The sequence below is a fragment of the Moschus berezovskii genome, chromosome 6 (assembly GCF_049115385.1).
Source record: "Moschus berezovskii isolate FMDL1 chromosome 6, NW_MosBer_1.0, whole genome shotgun sequence".
In the NCBI taxonomy this organism is placed as follows: Eukaryota; Metazoa; Chordata; class Mammalia; order Artiodactyla; family Moschidae; genus Moschus; species Moschus berezovskii.
In genome coordinates, this window is record NC_142465.1 from 31,321,429 (window position 1) to 31,344,903 (window position 23,475).

The window sequence follows — 23,475 nt, forward strand, 5'->3', positions numbered from 1 at the left end:
GTACATCATGAGAAACGCTGGGCTGGATGAAGCACAAACTGGAATCAAGATTGCTGGGAGAAACATCAAAAACTTCAGATACACAGATGACACCACACTTATGGCAGAAAGCGAAGAACTAAAGAGCCTCTTGATGAAAGTGAAAGAGGAGAGTGAAAAAGCTGCCTTAAAGCTCAACATTCAGGAAACTAAGATCATGGCATCTGGTCCCATCACTTAATGGCAAATAGATGGGGAAACAATGGAAAGAGTGAGAGACTTTATTTTGGGGGGCTCCAAAATCACTGCAGATGGTGATTGCAGCCGTGAAATTGAAAGATGCTTACTCCTTGGAAGAAAAACTATGACCCAACCTAGACAGCATATTACAAAGCAGAGACATTACTTTACCAACAAAGGTCCGTCTAATCAAAGTTATAGTTTTTCCAGTAGTCATGTATGGATGTGAGAGTTGGACTGTAAAGAAAGCTGAGCACCAAAGAATTGATGCTTTTGAACTGTGGTGTTGGAGAAGACTCTTGAGAGTCCCTAGGACTGCAAGGAGATCAAACCAATCAATCCTTAAGGAAATCAGTCCTGAATATTCATTGGAAGGACTGATGGTGAAGCTGAAACTCCAATACTTTGGCTACCTAATGCAAAGAACCGACTCATTGGAAAGGACATTGATGCTGGGAAAGATTGAAGCAGGAGGAGAAGGGGACAACAGAGGATGAGATAGTTTGATGGCATCCCTGACATGATGGACAGGAGTTTGAGTAGGCTCCGGGAGTTGGTGATGGACAGGGAAGCTTGGCATGCTGCACTCCATGGGGTCGCAGTGAGTCGGACACAACTGAGCGACTGAACTGAACTGAACTTGGGGCATCTGGCCTTCCATTGCCACCAGGCACCAGGGAGGCAGTGGCAGAGAAGGGATTCAGGGAAGTCAGGATCAGTTTCCCCTTCTGTTCTTTCCACTGCTGCAGGACTGGTTCCTGCCTAACTCCCAGCCTTGGCTCCAGGTGTCCAGGTAGCCTGCAGGGGGAGTCAAGACTGGGAAAAGCCAGGCTCCAGCTCCTGCCTGAAAAGGAAAGCTGGGAATGGGTCTGTGCCCTGGAGAATCATGGAAACAGGTCTGGGATCAGGATTAGTTTACACTTCACAGTCAGCTGAGGAGAGAGCTGTCTTCCACATCTGCAGGGTGCAGGCGCAGGCTCATGTGTGTGTGTGTGTGTGTGTGTGCACGCGCGCATGCTCGCATGCGTGTGTGTGTGTGTGTGTAGATTGGGTTTCCAGAGCAAGGTTCAGGTTTCCTGTGGGAAAGAAATCAGATAGTGGACCTGGTGAAAAATCCTGAGACTCCTTGCAAGGGAATACTTCTGAGCCATTCACGATAATCTAAGTGTATATTTACTGACACAGATGGGGCGGGTTTGGGAACTGGCTAGAAATATGTGTGTGCAATATGATCCCACTTCTGGAAAATATATATGTGCAAGAATAAATGGTGCTTACAGTAGACAGAATACAACCCTATACTAGACATATGAATACACACATACACATATGAATACACACATACACATATATCTCATCATGAGATGCAAACTCCATCAGTTCAGTTCAGTTCAGTTCAGTCGCTCAGTCGTGTCCGACTCTCCGCGACCCCATGAATCACAGCACGCCAGGCCTCCCTGTCCATCACCAACTCCCGGAGTACACTCAAACTCATGTCCACAGAGTCGGTGATGCCATCCAGCCATCTCATTCTCCGTCGTCCCCTTCTCCTCCCGCCCCCAACCTTTCCCAGCATCAGAGTCTTTTCCAGTGAGTCAACTCGTCTCATGAGGTGGCCAAAGTATTGGAGTTTCAGCTTTAGCATCAGTCCCTCCAATGAACATCCAGGATTGATCTCCTTTAGAATGGACTGGTTGGATCTCCTTGCAGTATAAGGGACTCTCAAGAGTCTTCTCCAACACCACAGTTCAAAAGCATCGATTCTTCGGCGATCAGCCTTCTTCACAGTCCAACTCTCACAACCATACATGACCACGGGAAAAACCATTGCCTTGACTAGACGGACCTTGGTTGGCAAAGTAATGTCTCTGCTTTTTAATATACTATCAAGGTTGGTCATAACTTTCCTTCCAAGGAGCAAGCGTCTTTTAATTTCATGGCTGCAATCAGCATCTGCAGTGATTTTGGAGCCCAAAAAAACAAAGTCTGACACTGTTTCCACTGTTTTTCCATCTATTTCCCATGAAGTGATGGGACCAGATGCCATGATCTTTGTTTTCTGAATGTTGAGCTTCAAACCAACCTTTTCACTCTCCTCTTTCACTTTCATCAAGAGGCTTTTGAGTTCCTCTTCACTTTCTGCCATAAGGGTAGTGTCATCTGCATATCTGAGGTTATTGATATTTCTCCCAGCAATCTTGACTCCAGCTTGTGCTTCTTCCAGCCCAGCGTTCCTCATGATGTACTCTGCATATAAGTTAAATAAGCAAGGTGACAATATACAACCTTGACGTACACCTTTTCCTATTTGGAACCAGTCTGTTGTTCCATGTACAGTTCTAACTGTTGCTTCCTGACCTGCATACAGGTTTCTCAAGAGGCAGGTCAGGTGGTCTGGGATTCCCATCTCTTTCAGAATGTTCCACAGTTTATTGTGATCCACACAGTCAAAGGCTTTGGCATAGAAGGGAAGTCCGCAAACTCCATAAGGGCTTGGATATTTAAAAAATATTTATTTTTAACTGATTTGGCTGCATTGGGTTTTTAGTTGAGGGGTGCAAACTCTTATCTGTAGCATGTGGGATCTAGTTCCCTGACCAGGGAAAGAACCTGGCCCCGCTGCGTTGGGAGTGTGGAGTCTCAACCACAGGACCACCAGGGAAGTTCCCAGGGCATGGGTTTTTATGTTTCATTTACTACTTTATCCTTAGCACTAGAAAAATATCTGGAACATAGAAAGTGCCCAGTAAACATAGATTGAATGCATAATGAGAGATATCTACATATAGAAAAGTCTGGAAGATTATGCACCAAAATATTAATAGTGACTACTTCTAGGAGATAGCAGAAGAGTTTTATTTTTCCTAATTTTGTGACATGCTGCTTTGAATTTTTCAACGATAAATTTGTAATATTTGTATAAAGAAAAGGAAGTGCTACCAGCTCTGAACTCTTCTTCCTCCACATCTTTAAAACAGGAGCCTAGACTTTAAGAAGCCAGGCAGTGGGTGGGATCTGCCTTTTCTTCCCCTTGCGCCTGCCCACCTACCATCTTCTTGCCCTTCGTCTCCTCTTTCTGCCCCTTCTCCTCCCACCAGCTTCTGCTGGCAGAACTACCTAGGCTTTTCTGTGCCACCTTAGCATAATAAGGTTTAGGTGAAGTCACTGGAACAATGGATAGGCTGACTCAGGAGCCAGGAGAGGGCCCTGTGCAGCATCAGCCTTCCCCCTCCCTTCCAGGCCAGGCTAGTAAGCAGGTGCTTCTGGGGCCAAGAGGGACAGGCTGAAGTTGCAGCAGGAAGGAGTGAGGTTCCTTCCTGACAGTAATAAGAGTCTGGAGCAGGTCAGAGAGGTCTTAGAGCAAGTCTCCTTTCCTGGAGGGCAAGAGGGGCACTTCCTTTTTACCTGGAGGAGATTAGTTGCTGTGTCTCTGCACACCAAGCACAGTGCTTGGTGCTGAGAAGTGCCCAGGAAGTCTTATGGGTCGATGATAGTGTGTGTGAGCTTGTTGGGAAGGTGGGGGCTTGGGGTCCTCTTCTGTGGTCTCTGTCCTAGTCGCGTGACTCTCTGTGGCGCAGAATGAAATGAGTCCTGGCTTATGGACTCTAGTCCTATCCTTGCTGTGTGCCCTGGGCAGGTCGCTTGCCCTCTCTGGACCTCAGTTTCTTGTGCTATGAAAGAAGCGTGTAGGATAAGATGACCTCTCAGATCTCTCTGCTCTGACATCCTGTAATAACAGGCAGGTATTATGCACACGTGGGGGTTTTTTGCTGTCGGGTCATTCTCCAGTTGTGAGTATTCTGGTCTTAACAAGACTCACAATCCTCGAGACCTGGTCTGTGCGGCTGCGGCACACACAGGCTGGCCTGCCTCGCCTGGCTTGGTTGGCAGTCAGCACGCTGCTATCTGCGCTCCCCGGTTCTGCCAACCGTCCCTCCCCTGGACCCAACCAGTGGGGTCCTTGTCACTGCTGTGACTCGAGGTTACGTGGAGCAGGGGGCTATGATTCTTCCTTTCGGAGAGTGGGTGGGCTGCCGCGCAGAGCAGGCATCGATGAGCGGAGGGATTAGATTTGGCCTTGGGAGAATTTCTTAACTTTCGGGATAGATTGAGAGAGGGCTTCACTCCCTGAGTCCCCGCTCCCAATCCTGCTTTCATTACTGCCATCCATCTGTAAAAGCTCCCCAGGCTAAACCTCTCTTTTCCCATCCCCCAGTCCTGACAACTAATGCCACTTCGGGTTCTGATCTTATTTCCTGGGTTGTGTGTGTCTGAGGGTGGGACCACCTCCTCTATCGGAGGGTTATTCAGCTTTTTGGGACCATGATCCCTGGTAAGAAATGCATTTTATATCACAGTTCTGTATATATTTATACAGACATAATGCACGCTGAACACAGTTTTATGGTGATACTCTGATATGCTGGTTGACATCCATTAAATTAATTTCACAGCCTGCTGCTGCTGCTGCTGCTAAGTCACTTCAGTCGTGTCCGACTCTGTGTGACCCCATAGACGGAAGCCCACCAGGCTCCCCTGTCCCTGGGATTCTCCACAGCCTGCTAGTGAACTGTAACTTGCAGTTGTTTTTTTTTTTGGTTGCCCTGGGTCTTCACTGGAGCGTGTGGGTTTCTCCATTTGCAGTTGGTGGACTTCTCTTGTGGGACGTGGGCTCAGGGGTTGTGGGGCACAGGCTTAGCTGCCCCATGGCATACAGGATCTTAGTTCCCTGTTCAGTTCAGTTCAGTCGCTCAGTGGTGTCTGACTCTTTGTGACCCCATGCACTGCAGCACACCAGGCTTCCCTGTCCATCACCAACTCCCGCTGATGAGTCCATTGAGCTGGTGATGCCATCCAACCATCTCATCCTGACCAGGGATTGAATCTGCGTCCTCTGCATTGGAAGGTGGATTCTTAATCTCTGGACCACCAGGGAAGTCCTGTAACTTGCAGTTTTGAAAATACTATTCTTTCAGGCTGAAAGCAAGGAGACCAAACCAGTTAATCCTAAAAGAAATCAACCCTGAATGTTGATTGGAAGGACTGAGGCTGAAGCTGAAGCTCCAATACTTTGGCCACCTGATGTGAAGAGCTGACTTGATGGAAAAGGCCCTGATGCTTCAAAAGATTAAGAGCAGGAGGAGAAGGGGGCAACAAAGGATGAGATGGTTGGATGGCATCACCGACTCAATGGACAATGAGTTGGAGCAAATTCTGGGAGACAGTGATGGCTGGCACACTGTAGTCCATGGGGCTGCAAACAGTTGGACTTAGGGACTGAAAAACAACAGGCTGAAGTTCCTTGGGGATGGAGGCAGAAGATTCAGCGCCCTCCCTAGGGCTTATTGCTTCAGATGGCCATGAGAGGGATGCTGGTGAGAGAGGCTGAGGAGGGGCAGAGAACTGGACCAGGTAAATCCCCAACTTCATCTCCCAGTCTAGGAGTTCCTACTGAGCCCTGGACCTTATTTACCCAGGGTTGTAGGAATCCTGGGACCTTTCCTCTAGAAGTTGCCTCATGGTCTTTTCACCCTCAGGTGTTGCGAGGCTGTCCTTAGTAACATGCCACATAAATATTTGCCAAATCAGGAGCGGTTGCTAGAAGCAGGAAACCCAACTGGCTGAACCTGATTGGGTCTGAGTGGCAGTGACTGCGTGCTGGGTCCTGATGGGCAAGTCTGGACTCAACTCGTGTTTTCTGATCTGTACTCTTCCGCTTCCCTCTCAGCCCAGCCCTCTTTCCTCTCCAGATACCATCAGCTTGCTCCTAAAGGGGTGTTCGTGGCTCCCACAGTCTGGGACATGTCGTGCTCCACAGAAGGGCTTCCACCTTCCTAACCCTCGGCCAGTGGTGCGCAGGAGCCAGTTTGTGCAAACTTGCGAGAGCTGACTGTGTTCACTGCTTCCCAGCTCTGCAGTCAGTCAATGCTGGGAGCTTGAAATCAGCCATGGTGGGAGCGTTTATACCCTAGAAAATGATGCAAACACTACAAAACAGAGGTGTGTTCTCACAGCCCTGCACACAGCCAGCTGTTACCCTGCAGCACCTGCTGTTCAGTGAAGCTCAGCCAGCCCCCTCCCTGGCTCCTCTCCCCAGCTTCTAGCAGAGGGGGGAGGTTTCTGGTTCTCTGTTGACTGGGGAAACTTGTGCACAGGCCTATTCTCAGTGGAGGCTGTGGCCTTCCTGAGAAGACTACAGGATCCTTAGAAGAGCTGGGTTCTCCTCTTGGGTGGACATATTCTTCTCTGCAAGATCTTGGGTAGTTGCTTTTGTTTCTGTGTCTGTGAACAAGAACAATACCCAGTTTTCAGACTGTGGTGAAGACTAAAGAAGGTTACGTTTCTACAGGGCCTGGTACAGTGATTGGCACTCAGAGGGTCTGCAATAAAATTCATTTTGTAATAGAATTAATTTTTTTATTAAAATATAGTTGATTTACAATGTTGTGCTAGTTTCAGGTGTAAAACACGGTGATACAGTTATACACACACACACACATATATATGTATATATATTTATTTTCCTTTATAGATATTACAAAATGTTGATATATTTCCCTGTGTTATGCAGTAGGTCCTTGTTGATTATTTCATTTATTCTAATTAATTAATTTAATTGAGGATAATTACTTTACACTATCATGATGGTGTTTTGCCATACATCAACATGAATCGGCCACTCTATTTTATATCTAGTAGTGTGGAGAAGGAAATGGCAACCCACTCCAGTATTCTTGCCTAGAGAATCCTGTGGACAGAGGAGCCTGGTGGGCTGCCGTCCATAGGGTCGCATGACTGAAGCGACTTAGCATGCGTGCATGCATTGGAGAAGGAAATGGCAACCCACTCCAGTACTCTTGCTTGGAGAATCCCAGGGATAGAGGAGCCTGATGGGCTGCTGTCTGTGGGGCTGCACAGAGTCGGACACAACTGAAGCGACTTAGCAGGAGTAGGAGCAGCAGTGTATATCTGTTAATCTCAAACTCCTAATTTATCCCTTCCTCCCCATTACCCTTTGGTAACCATTGGTTTGTTTTCTATGTCTGTGGGTTTCTGTTTTGTAAATAAATTCATTTGTAACTTTTTTTAGAAAAAAGATTTCATGTGTAAGAGATATCTCATGGTATTTGTCTTTCTCTGTTTGGCTTACTGCACTGAATATGACAATCTCTATGTCCACCCATGTTATTGCAAATTCTTTTTTATGGCTGAATAATATTCCATTGTACATATGTACCACATTTTCTTCATCCATTGCTTTGTCACTGGGCCTTTAGTTTGCTTCCATGTCTTGGCCATTGTAAATAGTGCTGCGATGAACACTGGGGTGCTGCAAGGGAATTGTAAAAATATGAGCACGTTATACATGGAAAATGGCTATCACTTCAAAGTTAGCCACCCTCAGCCCGGAACTTGGAGACACACATTTAAATTCTGAGCTCCCGGGAAAGCTTAGAAAATCCTTCCTTTCCACATTCTTGGGAATGTGCTCCTTGTGGGTTTTGGGGGCTCACTAGCTGGGCACAGAGGGCCCACAGAGGCAGTAGCTTGGCTCTCCTTGGGGGCACCCTTCCCTGTCACAGTAAGCCCATCCCTGGGTGGGCATCACCTTCCTTCGTCACCAGAGCAGTGAGGAGGGCAGGGGCTACTCACCCCAGCCCAGCAGGCAGGAGGGTGCCAGGGCAGAGCAGGCTGGCGTGAGGGTGCTCTCTCTGGCCTGGGGGAGATTGAAGGGCAGGCCTTTCATCTCCCCCCTCCCCTCCTGCCCCGACAGGCCAGAAGAGCTGTCAGCTGTCTTACAGGTGAGATAGAAATCAGCCACTCCCATGGGTGCTGCTCCCTCCCTCCCTCACTGGCTTTAGGAAACTTTGAATAGGGTTGAAGTTGACCTGTGTTCTATGTAAACCAAAGCACACAGAAGAATGTTTTATATTTTAATAGTTAGGTCTTATGTGAATATGAATTGGAAAAAGATTAGAACTGGCACACAAAAGCTACATTTATGGATATTATGGTTTAGGGTCAGGATAAGAAAGAGGTGAATCCATTTAAATTCTCTTTTAATAATATATTAAGGATATACCAGTATGTCTGGCATTACACAATGGCATGATGTTGGAGGTTGAATGTGAGTGCCTGATGTTTGGGAGACTTGGGAGATTCTCGGTTAGAATTTGTATTCTCAGTTGCAAAGGCTGAGCTGAGGCAGGGGTCCATGGTGCCTAGATTGAGGAAGTCATGGGCTGTCTGTTGTCGGGAAAGGGAGACTGACTAAAGGCAGGCCCAAGACATTTGAACCTTTCTGGTCCAGTTCCCCTCAAATAGGGTGGGACAGGAACCAACCCCATTGTTGACTTTTGAAAGCCAGGAAGACCCAAATGGGTGTGGGGAGCCATGCCTCACCTTGACCCCAGGCGATGACTTCTGTTCTTTGGGGATGTGCCCAAAATAAGCACACCTGCTTTTTCAAGAAGATGCCAGAACCACAAGAATTGTACCTGCATCTATAGTGGCACCTCCAACACTTTATTGGATTTTCAGTTCAATTCAGTCACTCAGTCATGTCCGATTCTTTGCGACCCCATGGACTGCAGCACGCCAGGGCTCCCTGTCCATCACCAACTCCTGGAGCCTACCCAAACTCATGTCCGTTGAGTCGGTGATGCCATCCAACTATCTCATCCTCTGTCATCCCCTTCTCCTCCTGCCCTCAATCTTTCCCAGCATCAGGGTCTTTTCAAATGAGTCAGCTCTTTGCATCACATGGCCAAAGTATTGGAGTTTCAGCTTCAGAATCAGTCCTTCCAGTGAACACCCAGGACTGATCTCCTTTAGGATGGACTGGTTGGATCTCCTTGCAATGCAAGGGACTTTTACTGGTCTGCAAAATATATTCCCCACTTCTTCCCTACTCCCCTTCCAGACTACAAACACCTTGAAGGCAAGAACTTTCATTAAATTTTGTTTAACTTGGGCTGGCATAGTGTCTGGCACCAGCTAGTGTTTAATTAATGTTGATCAGGGATGAATGTGGAGGAATGAGTTTCACTTTTGGATCTGCTGCGTGATCTTGGGCAAGTCGTTCTACCTCTCTGGTTGAGGTGTCCTTCACCATGGACATTCCTAGGTCTCCTAGAGGAGCGCAGTGAGGTTAACGGCAAAAACTCTGGAGTCCATCTATGTGCGTGCGTGCTCAGTCACTTCGGTCATATCTGACTCTGCAACTCTATGGAGTGTAGCCTACCAGGTTCCTCTGTCCATGGATTGTCCAGGCAAGAAAACTGGAATGGGTTGCCATTGCTTCCTCCAAGGCATTTTCCTGACCCAGGGATCGAATTGGAGTCTCCTGCATCTCCTGTATATTGCAGGCAGATTCTTTACTGCTGAGCCACTGGGGAAGCCGTGGAGTCTATCTATCTTTGTTCAAATCTTGGGTCCATTCCTACTAGCTGTGCGGCCTTGGGAAATTTATTTTTTCTCTCTGTGCCTCCCTTTGTAAGGTGGTGGTAATCCTAATACCTACTTCATAGGGTTGGGTTGTTCGGAGAAGGCAATGGCACCCCACTCCAGTGCTCTTGCCTGGAAAATCCCATGGATGGAGGAACCTGGTGGGCTGCAGTCCATGGGGTCGCTAAGAGTCGGACACGACCGAGCAACTTCAATTTCACTTTTCACTTTCACGCATTGGAGAAGGAAATGGCAACCCACTCCAGTGTTCTTGCCTGGAGAATCCCAGGGATGGGGGAGCCTGGTGGGCTGACGTCTATGGGGTTGCACAGAGTCGGACACGACTGAAGCGACTTAGCAGCAGCAGCAGCAGCAGCAGGGTTGGGTTGTTAGGATCACATGGTTGCTATATGTAATAGCTTAGATAAAGCTGGGTAGATTCCCAAACAGCTGAGCGTAGAGCTACAGCTGACTTGTAGCTATATGGGGATGTGTGAAGGAGCATGCTAGAAGGAGGGAACATCAAGTGCAAAGGCTCTGAGGCGGGGGTGTTCCTGGCATGTTTGTGAAAAAATTAGGGCATAAACTAGGTTGGGTCTCTTTCGTGCCCTGTACTTCCCCCAAAAGACATACACTGAGAGGATGTAAAATGGCAGAGGGAGGGTTTCTAGGGGCATGCCACAAGGCTCTGTCCTTGTTTTCCTTCAAGACAAAGCGTCCCTCACTCCTCACTATCATAACAACATGTCTACTTGCACCCCAGGGCAGTCTCTCTCAGATTTTCCTCCCCATTCTGCATTCTTCTGTGTATTCTCCATGACACTATATAACTGTATATTCTTTTCAAATGGGAATGGGGCCTTATCCATCTTATGTCTCCAGTATCATTTAGCTCAGTGCTCAGCCCACAGCAGGAGCTCAATAACACACACACACACACACACCCACACACACACACTTGTGCACACACACACAACCCACACATGCACACACACACGCACACACACCACACATACACGCACACATACACACGCCTGCACACACACACTCCACACATACCACACACATGCACACACACGCACACACACCACACACACACACCACACACACGCGCGCACACACACACACATGCACGCACACACACACCACACACACCACACACATGTACACCACACTTGTGCACACACACACCACACACACATGCGCACACACATGCGCACACGCGCACACACACACGCGCGCACACACACACACACATGACTACATTTGCTTGCTTCCAACCTTGTCAGGGGGTGAGGTGCTTTGGAGAACAGAATTGAGAGTTACAAGGATACCCAGAGGTTGAAAGATGAAGAAGATCAACAAGATGAAATTGAATGGGGAGTCATTTATTTAACAAGTGTTTACTGAGACCTACTGTATTAGGCGGCTCTAAGTAGGGAGGATATAGAAGTCAGCAAAGAGACCAAATCCTCGCGCTCGTGGAAATGATATTCTAGAGCAGGAAGGTCAACAAACAAAATGAGTAAGTGAAATACACGGCACGTTAGAAAGTGCCAAGTGTTGAGTGGAAAGAGACAGAGTTGGGAAGGGGGTAAGAAGTGTAAGTACAACTTGGTGTTTCAGTTTTGGTTTGGGGCAGCCAGAGATGGTGACTTGTAGCTATGCAGGATTCTGCGAAGGCGCATTCTAGAAAGAGGGAATAGCAAGGGCAAAGGCTCTGAGGCAGGGGTGTTCCTGGCATGTTCGAGAAAAAATTAGGGGATAAACTAGGCTAGGACTCTTTCGTGCCCTGTACTTTTCTCTCCTTATCATAACTGCAATTAAATACATGTTTAATTGCCTGTTCAATGTCTCTTTCACTACTGGACTCTAAGTTTTCTTAGTGCGGGGGCCGGGCCTTTTTCTCTGCTAAATTCTTAACTCTCAGCATAGGTCCTGACACACAGGAGGTGCTTAATCCTAATTTGTCGAGTCAATAAGTAAATGTGGGGACTTCCTTGGTGGTCCAGTGGTTAGGAATCTGCTTTCCAAAGCAGGGGTTGCAGGTTCAATCCCTGGTCAGGGAACAAAGATCCCACAAGTCTCAGGGCAACTACCCTGCGGGCCATAACTAGAGAAGCCCAAGCACTGCGATGAGAAACCCTTGTGCTGCAACAAGGATCCAGTGCAGCCAAGATTTAAAAAATAAGTTCAATGTGAATAAATGGCTATTGGGTAAAAGCATCCACTGCACAAGCAGAACAGGCTTGAGTGCAATTAGAGGGAAGGAGGTTGAGGAGTTGTAGCTGCAGCCAGAGGAGAACTCGGGGTGGAGCAGTAAGAAAAGGGGCCGCTGGGGAGTGGTTAAGACAAGTAGCTGCCCTGGCGGGGTATCCTCGAAGGCAGGACTGGGGTAGGCAGGGATTGTAGGGCTTGAGGTGTGGTTGAGGCTGGTTGACTTGGAGCAGGAGATTTAACCCAATGGGTGAAACCCCCTGGAACCCTCACACACTGGGTTTAACGTTAAGCCCACGATTTGAGCTGTTTGCATTTTACTGCCCCGGAAGTGGGACCCCTTTGTTTACCTTTGTGTGTAAACTTGGGCTCCCCAGGTGGTGCTAGTGGTAAAGAACCCATCTGCCAATGCAGATTAGACATAAGACTCACAGGTTCAGTCCCTACATTGGGCAGATGCCCTGGAGGAGGGCATGGCAAGCCACTCCAGGATTCTTGCCTGCAGAATCGTCATGGACAGAGGAGTCTGGCAGGCTGCAATCCATGGGGTCGCAAAGAGCTGGACATTAGTGAATTGTGTACCACTTAGCTTCTAAGGGGCCTAGTATTCAAATCTCCAGATCATTTTGTCATTCTCTCCATCATGGCATGATTTTTTTTTATGGAGGAAAACATGTTACAGTAGTGTTTGAGAATTTAAGGGGATTCAAGAAGGTCCCTAGGTATAACTGTCATGGGTAAGAATTCATCTCTTAGACAAGTACTTTGAATGCCTAGTGTAAGCCAGACCCTGAGCTGGATGGAGGGGTGGGCAAGGCAGACATGTGGAGTCACGATCAAAGGTCTGTTTATGGGCTGTTCCTGGGGCAGTGGTCTGAGCTGGGTGGGGGCTCAGGCTCCAACCCTATCAGCTGCATGGGTGGCCTTGAGCAAGTCGCTCAAACCAGAGTGATGGGTCAAAGTAGGCTTAGAGGTCATCTGGTGCAATCCCTTAGATTACTCAAGGTTGCACAGTCTCTGCACCTACCCTAAACCCTATGGGGCCTCAGAGTCCTTAAGTGGAAAACAAGGCCGTTGGACCAGAGGACCTCGAAGCTCTCTGGCTCTAACACTGTGTCACATGCTCAGTCGCTTCAGTCGTGTCCGACTCTTTGCGACCCCATGGACTGTAGCAGGCCAGGCCCCTCTGTCCAGGGGATTTTCCAGGCAAGTATACAGAAGTCGGTTGCCATGCCCTCTTCCAGGGGGTTTTCCCAGCGAAGGATCCAACCCTCATCTCCTGCGGTTCCTGCATTGCAGGTGGATTCTGGAGTGCTGAGCCACTGGAGGGAGAAGCCCTTCTAATCCTCTGAAACGTTACAAATATGGGGAAGTTTCAAGTGTGACCTCTGCCCTTCACCCTCAGTACTGGTGGGGAGGGAGTGGTTGAATCCAGCCCGCAGAGATCTTTCTCAAGAATGTTTGTGGGAGGAATGTGCCTCTGTGGAGTGGCCCCCAGAGGGTAGGGTTTGGAGGTGGGTCCTCAATGGGATTCAATCCATTTCCCAGATTCTCTTTCTAGACTCCAAGTCTGCCCGCACTGCCTCCTCTCTTCTCGGTGTACCTGAATCGCTTCTTGGATTGTTTTCCTTCTCTTCTCTTTCTCACCTGAGTCCTCAGTCCTTTGATTTCCTTTGTTTTCTGCTGAGGAGGCCTGGCCTCTTCCTCCCCTTGAGGTCATCTGTCATTCGGTTTCCTTCCGGGTTGTCTGCTGGATGGGGTTACAGGGGAAGGAGGAAGGAACTTTTAATCCTCTAGAGGGAGGGGAGACACGCTCACCCGTTGTCTGGTCCCGGGGGTGGCGTGCATACGGGATTGTTTGCATTGCTAAGACTGACTTCCTCATACCATATCTCTTGTGTGTTGGTTATTCTGTGAGTCTCTGTACTGGCTTTGAGTTGCATTATCAAAGACCCCAATACCCCAGGTGCATCAGGCTCTAAGAAATGGGGGGAGGAAGAGGAAGAAATAGCCCTCCCTTCATGGAAAGTAGACATTTTGGAAGTTTCTGAAAATCAGAGCTGCCAGCCTTTCCAGCCCGCAGTGGGAGGGCGACAGGGGAGGGAGCTGAATGCTGTCTGGGTCCTCCACTGGGTGGGAGAATCGCTGAGTGATGAACCCTGGGGCTCCTCCAGTTAGCAAACTCTCAGGGCAGGGATCCACTCTATCCTACGGCTGCCCCAAAGCTCCTATGTTTGTTCCCAGTCCCCAGGGGAAGGGTGTTTCTAAATGTACATTTTATTTTAGAGCCTGGAAGCCACTTGACAAATGCAGTGCGAGACCCAGGTTGATGGGCCTGGTGCTGTGTGTTTGTGGAAGGGACACAGGCTGGGCTTAGGAATGCTTTATCTGCCGCCATCCCAGGTGGAGAGGCCTGGTTTGAGTGGGGTGGTGCTTTGTGGATGATTGCTGGGTTGGGCAAGAGGAGGGATTTGGATACCCTGTTTTTCTGTTTCATTTCCAAATCTTGCAGTGTGTTTGAGCCAGTGATGACAGTAACACCTCTGTTAACCTCCTGGCTTCTCCTGTGCTGCAAAATGCCTTCCTTCTCCTACTCTACTGTGCGGGAGCTCCTTTGAGAAGCTGTGCTCCCCCGTCCAGCGTCTGCAGGGCACTCAAGTGCTCCATTTGAACCCCCTCCACCTTCTTCTCCCCTTGAATGTGCCTCCCTTCGTACCCATCACCTCCTCCAGGAAGCCTTCCTTGAATGACCCTCAGTGACTTTGCTCAGGGCCCTCTCTCCCCAGCCCCCAGCACTGAAGTCCCAGTCTCTGGCTGCTTCCTGGTCTTCAGAATGTGCCCACGCTTCCTGTAGCCTGGGAGCTCAGAGGGCAGGCTCTCGGTCTCTTCCTTGGGCTCTGCACGTGCCGGGCATCTATTCCCAGGCGTGTCAGAAGAGGTCAACTGGAGCCAGTGACAGACATAGTCAGGCCAAGAGCATCTTGCTCTCCAAGGCCCAGCCCAGGCATGGGGAGGGGATAAAAGTCTCGTGCCGGGCCTCAGGGCAGGAACTTGCTCTTGACGATCCTCTGCAGCCCTGAAACCTTCAGTCACTGCCATGTCTCTCTCTCCCTGCCGGGCCCAGAGGGGCTTCAGCGCTCGCTCAGCCTGTTCTGCCCAATCGGTGGGCCGAGGCAGGGCTGGCTTCAGCAGCAGGAGCCTCAGTTCCTTTGGGGGATGCCGAGGAGGCTCTCGTGGAAGGACCTGGGGTTCATGGGGAAGGCTAGGGGTGCAGCTTGGGGAGGGGAGTGGTTGGCCTGGGCTTTCCCTGTGCCCTCCAGGAGGCATCCAGCAAGTGACCATCAACCAGAGTCTTCTGACCCCACCGAAGATTGAGATTGACCCCCAGTTCCAGGTGGTTCGGACTCAGGAGACCCAACAGATCAGAATCCTCAACAACCAGTTTGCTTCTTTCATTGACAAGGTGAGGGTCCACTCAGCTAATCCCCTGTCTCTGTGCCTGCCTCCAAGGAACTGTTTTCAATGGACTTGGGAATGGGGCAGTCTAGCCTCCTACTCCTTTTCTAATCACTTTTACAGCAAGGAAGTCCCTCTTGTGGTCTAACTGGAGTCTCTCTGGTTATGTCAAGCCTATGTTTAATTGGTGCTTTGAAATTCCCTTTATAGAAATGTTATTATAATTCATTGACTGTGTGGGCAAATATTTATCAAAGGCCTCAAAGGCTCCAGGCCGGCTAGAGGTTTGCTCAGGCTAGAGAGTTGTCCCGGAGGCTGTGCGCAGGCAGGGAGTCTGGCAGGAGCCTCAGGAACTCTCTGCTTGTGCGGCAGGTGCGGTTCCTGGAGCAGCAGAACAAGGTCCTGGAAACCAAGTGGCACTTGCTGCAGCAGCAGGGGTTGGGTGACAGACCCCAGGGCCTGGAGTCTTTCTTCGAGGCCTATCTGGTCCAGCTCAGGACACAGCTGGAGCAGCTGCAGAGGGAGCGAGAGTCTCTGGACGCTGAGCTGAAGTCCTGCCAGGGCCAGGAGGAGGAGTATAAAACTAAGTATGTGAACCACAGCATCCCCATGGGGCCTGGTGGCAGCTGGGAGGGCTTGAATCAGGCTGTCTGCTGGAAGTTTCTCTCCTCTGAGCTCCTGGAGTCACAGGACAGGCCTCCCTCCCCTCTAGCCCTTCTGCATCCCCACTCTCTCTGATTCTCAGGGGGCCCCATCTGCTGCAGGTAAGAGGCCCCCCAACCCCTGATACCCAGGACTGGAGAGCCTCATTTCTAGCAGGCCCTGACTATGAGGGCCACGTTTCTGGTCAAGGTGGGGAAGGGCTTATTTAAAGAATGTTTCTGTGGGTTTTTTGCTTGAGAAATTCCTGTTGAGCAGGCTGTGGGCTAAAGTGACTCAGATATTCTCTGGTCTCAGAGGCAGAAGGAAATTCACCTAGTGGGACCATCCCTGGGTCTGTGGCATGATTCATGGCTGGCTGCAGTTCTGGGTTCCCCACAAGGTCGCCTGGTGGTATGTGGAGAGCCCTGAAGCCACAGAAGCCTCAGGTTTGGTGACTGTGAGCAAGGAATAGCTGTGTGGCCTTGAGCAAAGAATCTCACCTTTCCCAGCTTCAGTTTCCATATCTGTAGACTGCGATAATGCCTTTCTCGTGTTCCAGAGCCATTGGGAGGTTGGCTCCAGGGCCCAGGTGGAGGGTCGTAGAAAGACTGGGGCCAGGAGACCTGGGTTTTAGATCTGCATGGACCACCTAATTATCTATAACCTGGGCACATCTTATAATCTCTCTGATAAAATCCAAAATGCCTGCTTCAGATGATGATTGTGAGTGGTAAGTGAGAAGTGTTTGAAAGTGCTTTCCAGACGTGAAGCTAAGTGACCCAATGTCAGAGTGGACCTGGACTGAGGGAGTGAAGAGGGACATAGGACATGACAAAGCTTCCTGAAGAATAGAGGTGCAGGCTGGTGGTGGGTCCTGCTTTGGAGCATCTAAAGCAAAGTGACCTCTTGGAGACTGTGCTTGGAGAGAGTCCGGGGCTCTGATGCCAGCACCCTAGGCAGTGTCTTTCTGTGCTTTCTTGGCAGGTATGAGCACGAGGCCCACAGGCGTGCCACGCTAGAGAATGACTTTGTGGTCCTCAAAAAGGTGAGTGGGTTCAACTGCTCTATCTGAATCTTTTTTTTTTTTTTAATTTATTTATTAAGCTGCACTGGGTCTTAACTGTGGCATGTGGGATATTTAGTTGTGGCAGGCAAACTCTTAGTTGCAGCACATGGAATCTAGTTCCCTCTTCGGGGATTGAACCCCAGCCCCCTGCTTTGGGAGTATGGAGTCTTAGCCACTGGACCACCAGGGAAACCCCTCTACCTGAATCCTGAGCCATTCATTGTGCACAGAATCTGGGCTGTGAGAGCTGTGTGTGTATGTGTCGGGGGATTCTCACGCGTGACATGCTGTCACATGTCTACAGGGACCCTGTGGGGAAATGGAACATACACAGAGATACAGGGACCCTTGGACAAGATCTGATTGAGGGACTATGGGATGAGCTCTGGGAGTCACTGTGGGAGAGGGTGGGGAGGGAGTGGAAGAAGCCGAACTTGTTGGGATGAATCAGGGAAGGCTTCCTGAAGGCGGTGTGGGTCAATGTCAAACAAAGAAAGGGCAGGGAAGGCGGGGCTGAAAGAGGAAGGAATGGGAGCTGGAGAGGGCGTGGGGGTGTGTGTGCTGGGCAGTGTGTCAACAGAACTCCTGGATCAGAGTGGGACCCCCAAAAAGGGAGTGCGGGTACATGGTTTTTGTCTTTCTGTCCCCAGGATGCAGACGGGGTTCTCCTGAGCAAGATGGAGATAGAAAGCAAGGTGGAGGATCTGAAAGAGTACATTTGCTTCCTGAAGCATCTCTATGAAGAAGTGAGGATTCTCCAGGGGCAGCAGCGATGGTCTGCCTAGGGCTGGTGGGATGAGGGAGGGGGACAGCACAGGCAGGCTCCCTGTGGCCACAGCCTAGTGGGAGTGGCCAGGAGGTGAAGCCTGGTTAGGGTGACTTAGACACTGGTCATTCAGTCCTTTGACAAACAATTACTGAGAATGTACCAGGTGATTTGCTAGGTATTGAGAATACACCTGTGAATAACCAGACAAAAATCACGAGGCTAGGAGTACTCTTGCCTGGAAAATCCCATGGACAGAGAAGCCTGGTGGGCTGCAGCCCAGGGGGTCGCTAAGAGTCAGACATGACTGAGCAACTTCACTTTCACTTTTCACTTTCATGCACTGGAGAAGGAAATGGCAACCCACTCCAGTGTTCTTGCCTGGAGAATCCCAGGGACGGGGGAGCCTGGTGGGCTGCCGTCTATGGGGTTGGACAGAGTCGGACACGACTGAAGCGACTTAGCAGCAGCAGCAGCAGGAGATAATAAACACAATAAGCAGTAGACCTGGTAAATAAGTCAATTACATAGCATGCTATTAGAAAGTGATAAATGCCAAGGAAAAAGAAAAACCCGAACAGGGAGAGGAGGATTGGGAACATGGAGGGGTAGGGCAGGTGGCAGTTTCAAATAGAGCGGTCAGATGGCCTTATTTAGAAGATGAAATTGGAGCAAAGATCTGACAGAGGTGAGGAAGTTAGCCACGTGGTGGGGGATGGTGCGAGGGATTCCAGGCAGAGGGAGCCAGGAGCCTACTGGTCTTTGAGGAAATGCAAGGAGGAAGAGGGAGGGCATGTGATAGGAGGTCAGGGAGTGATGTGGGCCAGGTGATTTGGGACCCTGAGGACATGTTCCTTTAACGTCCAGGAGTCCTTGGACTGCCCTCACTTGCAGATAAGAGGACAGGGCATGCTCAGTGCCAGCCGGCATGAATGAGGGCTGCCTCTGAAGGAAGGGGGCAGGAAGTCAGGCACTCTGCCCACTTTCCCAGGGCTCCAAGGGGAAGGGGAGCTGGGAAGCCATGGGACACTGAGTCAGTCCTCCCCGCAGGAGCTGGGCCAGCTGCAGACCCAGGCTAGTGACATGTCTGTGGTGTTGTCCATGGACAACAACCGCTGCCTGGACTTCAGAGACCTCATCGCCGAGGTCCGAGCCCGGTATGAGGAGATCACCCGGACCAGCAAAGCTGAAGCCGAGCAGCTGTACCAGACCAAGGTGCCGGGGCTGGGGGGGTTAGCACTGAGCTGAAAAAGACTGGGTCTCCCTGCCTGCCCCCCGGGGTGGTTGTCCACCTCAGTGTGGTTGGGGCAGTTCTGGTAACATGTCTGGAGCACCAGGGCTGGGTAGGTACTATGTTCCCCTTCTCCGGGAGGGAGGCAATGCAGGGAAACCATGGGAGACGAGCCTGGAGTTCCACAACCTCATCCCACCACGTCCTGGTCTCAGCGTTCCACCTGCATTCCGGATGAGGATGTGAGGAGGCAGAGAGCCGGGGCCATGGTCAAAGGTCAAAGGTGGGGTTCTCCCCACTGATGGCGTCACCTCTGTTCCCCCTCAGTACCGGGAGCTTCAGGCACGTGCCCAGCTTCATGGGAACAGCATGAAGGAGACCAAAGTCCAGATCACTCAGCTGCAGCAGACAATTAAGAAGCTGCAGAGTCAGATTGAGAACGTCAAGAATCAGGTAGGGGTCCCGAGTCCCCAAGCCCTCTGTCTTACCACCTTTGTGCAGGGCTCACTGCGGGGGTGGTGGGAAACTTTGATAACTCTTCGGAGCTTTGTATAATCTGGTGTCAAGGGCACTCTGAGCCCCACGTCAGAGGCGTTCAGCTCTCCTCCGGGGGTTCTAGCTGCACAGGCTCCACACTGCCAGCCCCGGCCCAGCCTTCTCCCTGCACTCCATGCGCACGTGCACTTGGTGCTTTCGGCTCCTAGGGGAGAGGGCTAATTCATCTCTTTTCTAATCTCTTCTTTTGACGCTTACTCCTCAAGCCCAGCAAGGACTCTAAGGTCGTGCACTGAATTTCCTGGTCCCCTCTTGGGGAGGGAGAGAACCAGGATCTCAGGGAGCGGGGGACATGGGCAGGATGGTGGGGTGCCGAGGCCCCCTTAGGGTCAGGGGATGCTGTGGGTGGGAGGAGCGGGGAGAGGTGGACGGAAACGAGGGCAAGGGCAGGGAGGTGGTTTCCTGCTCCTGGAGACCTCGCTTCCAGGTGTGAGGATTACAGATTCTGAAGTTTTCAAGTGTCTTTGCCCTTACTTTCCCCAAGCCCATAGAATCGCTCTTTTGGGACCAAGAGAGGGTTGAGAGCTGAGACCACAGAGTCAGAGGGTTTCCTCAAGCACTTCAGCCTGATTCCCAAGTTGTGTGTGGCCCGTGCCTGTGTGAGCAGGGCACAGATCTTGGAGGAAGTTCTTGGCGTACAAATCATTCAAAGGCCATACTCAGTCTCCAGACGTCTTGACCTGCTCTCCTTTGAAGTGAAAGGCAGGACCTGAGGTGAAGGTGACCAGGTCCTATTACTCAATTTCCTGCCACTTTGTTGGCCCATAATTTTGGACTTTTTGCTTTGGAAGCTTGAGGATTCTCTGGGGTGTCTGATAAGATACAGATTCCTGGGCCTCCCACTGGCAACAGGGAATCAGAGTCTCTAAGGGTGGAGCCCAGAAACCTGCTTTCTCAACAAAGCTCACCCATGTAAACGAAGCGCATGGAGTCTGAGCCCAGTGGCGAGGGCTTAGGAGAGAGTCACTATGTGCTCACGTCTGGGAACTACAGTTCTCCCGTACAGCAAGGAGTCTTTCCTGGGAGAATCCCTCTTGGGGACCCACCCCCTGTTACTCCTCATTTTCATGCACAAGCCTGATGAATGGAGACGAAAGTAAGAGGAGTGGACTGGGCTTCAGATGTCCTGGGTTAGGGTCCCAGCTTCACCTCTCACCTCCTTTCCAGGGCTTGGTTACTTCATCAGGAGAACGGAGACAGTGTCCCCATCCATGGGGTGCTTTGTGGACAATGAATAATGAGAGCCTTTAGGGAATGCCTTCCTTCCTGACCCATATATGGGGTAAAACAGCCAGATGGCTGATTAGACAGGGATGCAGTCTTTTCTCTAGGAGTTTTCTATCTGATTGGAGAGGTGAACACAGATAAAGTGTTTTTCAAATTGAGGCCCATAGTTTGATAGACTCTGACAACATCGGGACCAAGTATTTGAAATGGGGCGGTTCTAAAAACACATGGACAATGACCCACCCAGGACAGGAGGAGCTGCAAGTACCCTGGGAGAGAGAGACTGTTTGAGGGGCGGTGCTGAGGGTGAGGGCCAGGGGAAGAAATACGGGAAAATCACTGGGGAAAGTGGCAAAGGAGATGGATTCATTTCCAGTGGCTGCTGTGACAAAGTATCACAAACTTGATGGTTTGAAAGAACAGAAAACTGTTCCGTCTGGTCCAGAGGCTGGAAGTCTGAACTCGGGAGTCAGCAGCTGTGCCCTCTGAAGGAGAGGGGGAATCCTTCTTGGTGTCTGGTGGCTCTAGGAATTCCCTGTCTGGCGCTGCCTCACTCTCGTCTCTGCCTCCATCTATTTCAGCGGCTGAATCCCCTCATCTTTTTCTTGGACATCGCTCACTGGATTTAGGGCTCACCTAAATACAGTATGATAGCATCTTGAGATCCTTAACTCATTACATCTGCAAAGACCGTATCTTTCCAAATAAGGTCATGTTCTGAAGTTCTTGGTGGACGTGACGTTTTTGAGGACACTACTTAACCCATTCTAGGACTTAAAGAAGCAGAAGAGGGGACACTTCCTTTTAGAATGAGAAGAGCTGGGCGTGGCCAAGAATAATTCTGGGCTCATGCAATTATGGTCCATCTCAGCTTTTAAGTTATGGTAGGTACTTTGGGGGCCTGTACCGTGCTGACAGTCACTTTCTCCCTTATCTCCATGCTTCACTAGAATGCCAGCCTGCAGGTCGCCATTGCTGATGCTGAGCAGCGTGGGGAACTGGCTCTCAAGGATGCTCAGACCAAGCTGGCCGAGCTGGAGGCCGCCCTGAGAGCCACCAAGCAGGACATCGCGCGGCTGCTACGTGACTACCAGGAGCTGATGAGTGCAAAGCTGTCCCTGGATGTGGAGATTGCCACCTACCGCCGACTGCTGGAGGGCGAAGAGTGCAGGTGAGGGGCCGGTCAGGGCCCTGGGGATGTGTGAGAGAGGTGGGGGTGGGGGATGCCAGGCCAACACAGGATCCTGAGCGATTTCTCCACACTCTGAACTGCTGAGGGCCACCCATTCTGCTGGGAGGGGTTTAAAATTGGGGGATTTTATCTGCTCAGAGGGTGCTGCTCCAAGAGGCTGAAAAGCACCCTGGGACACATTCTCTGCAGCCTTTCTTAATGTTTCTTCCTCTTGTCTTTTCTCCCCCAGGATGTCTGGGGAATGCGCCAGCCAGGTCACTTTCTGTGAGTATCAGGGGACTTCGGGAGAGGGGTTCCCACAGGGAATCGAGGACTCTGCTGTGACCCTGGTCCCTTTCTTGGCAGCTGTTGGGGGAGGCAGCACCGTCGTGTCTGGAGGAACAGATGGTGGCCTGGCAGGCACTTGTGGACTTGGAGGCGGGAAAGGCAGCTTTGGGTCTAGTTGCTCCAGCATCGTGAAGGGAGGCTCCAGTGTCGTGAAGGGAGGCTCCAGCGTCGTGAAGGGAGGCTCCAGCGTCGTGAAGGGAGGCTCCAGCGTCGTGAAGGGAGGCTCCAGCGTCGTGAAGGGAGGCTCCAGCGTCGTGAAGGGAGGCTCCAGCATCATCCTGGGCTCTGGGCAGGGCCCCGTTGTGGGCTCTAGCTCTGTGTCCGGCTCTTCCTCCAGCTCCGCCAGCCACACTATCCTGAAGAAGACGGTTGAGTCAAGTCTGAAAACGTCTGTCACGTACTGAGTGACCCAGGAGCCACCTCCTCGCCCCTGCTTTCCTGAGCCCTCTTAGGTCTCCTCTCATCCTCATCATCCCCACCCCTGTGCTGCCGACTCTGCGTCCACTGCCCACAGGCTGAGCCGGCCATGGGGGACTCTGCAAGAGTCAGCGGGTCCTGCCTGCTTGCTGCTCTGAATGCTCGTCCGGTCTAGCCTTGCTCTGCGTACTAATTTGCATCTTACTTGCCTGCTGCCGGCCCCAACCAAGGAGCACAGTGTTCAGCCTTAGCCACCAGCCAGCCTCGTCCTCCCCTCACTCTGCAGCCTTTGACCGAGCTGGGGAAACTCCTGACTGGGCTTGGCCAGATTGCATCTCCATCCCGGGGGGCTCGAGGCCCACTGACCAGAACCTGAGGGCTGGGGAACCAACGGCCACACCTTTGCCCTCTTCACCTGCCTCTGGGCCACCATTTCTGTATTTCTGTCCATTTATTTTCTGTGAAATAAAGCAGCACCCAGTTCTCCCTGCAATGGGTCTTCCTCTCTTTCTCCCTCCCGCCTCCCCACTCCTTCCCTCCCATAGGTTTTTTTGAGTGCCAGGACTAGGGTTACTCTGGTAAGTAAGATCAGACCTGTCATATCCTCCTAATGTGTCTGTCTTACCCCTTCTGTCTCTGGTATAACCCCTCCCATTCATGAGAGCCAGACCTTCCTTCTTGGAGCCCTTGGTTTCCAGGGACAGAGCGTGGTT

At 50.8% G+C, this 23,475-nt stretch overlaps 1 protein-coding gene across 1 annotated transcript; it reads left to right on the forward strand.

Moving 5' to 3' along the window:
• Nucleotides 1-14,933: 14,933 nt before the first annotated feature.
• On the forward strand, nucleotides 14,934-23,255 carry KRT78 (keratin 78). The gene is made up of 9 exons (XM_055395700.2): nucleotides 14,934-15,346; nucleotides 15,712-15,926; nucleotides 16,966-17,026; nucleotides 17,698-17,793; nucleotides 18,864-19,028; nucleotides 19,372-19,497; nucleotides 21,777-21,997; nucleotides 22,248-22,282; nucleotides 22,364-23,255. Exons 1-9 carry the CDS (start codon nucleotides 14,981-14,983, stop codon nucleotides 22,747-22,749), a joined length of 1,671 nt encoding a protein of 556 aa, XP_055251675.2. The 5' UTR covers nucleotides 14,934-14,980; the 3' UTR covers nucleotides 22,750-23,255.
• The last annotated feature ends 220 nt before the right edge of the window (nucleotides 23,256-23,475 follow it).

Excerpts from the sequence above, each read along its gene's own strand:
- KRT78 (XM_055395700.2), top strand. The coding sequence starts at position 14,981 with ATGTCTCTCTCTCCCTGCCGGGCCCAGAGGGGCTTCAGCGCTCGCTCA. Across the intron at positions 19,498-21,776 it reads TTGAGAACGTCAAGAATCAG|AATGCCAGCCTGCAGGTCGC; the intron begins GTAGGGGTCCCG and ends ATGCTTCACTAG. Across the intron at positions 21,998-22,247 it reads CTGGAGGGCGAAGAGTGCAG|GATGTCTGGGGAATGCGCCA; the intron begins GTGAGGGGCCGG and ends TTTCTCCCCCAG.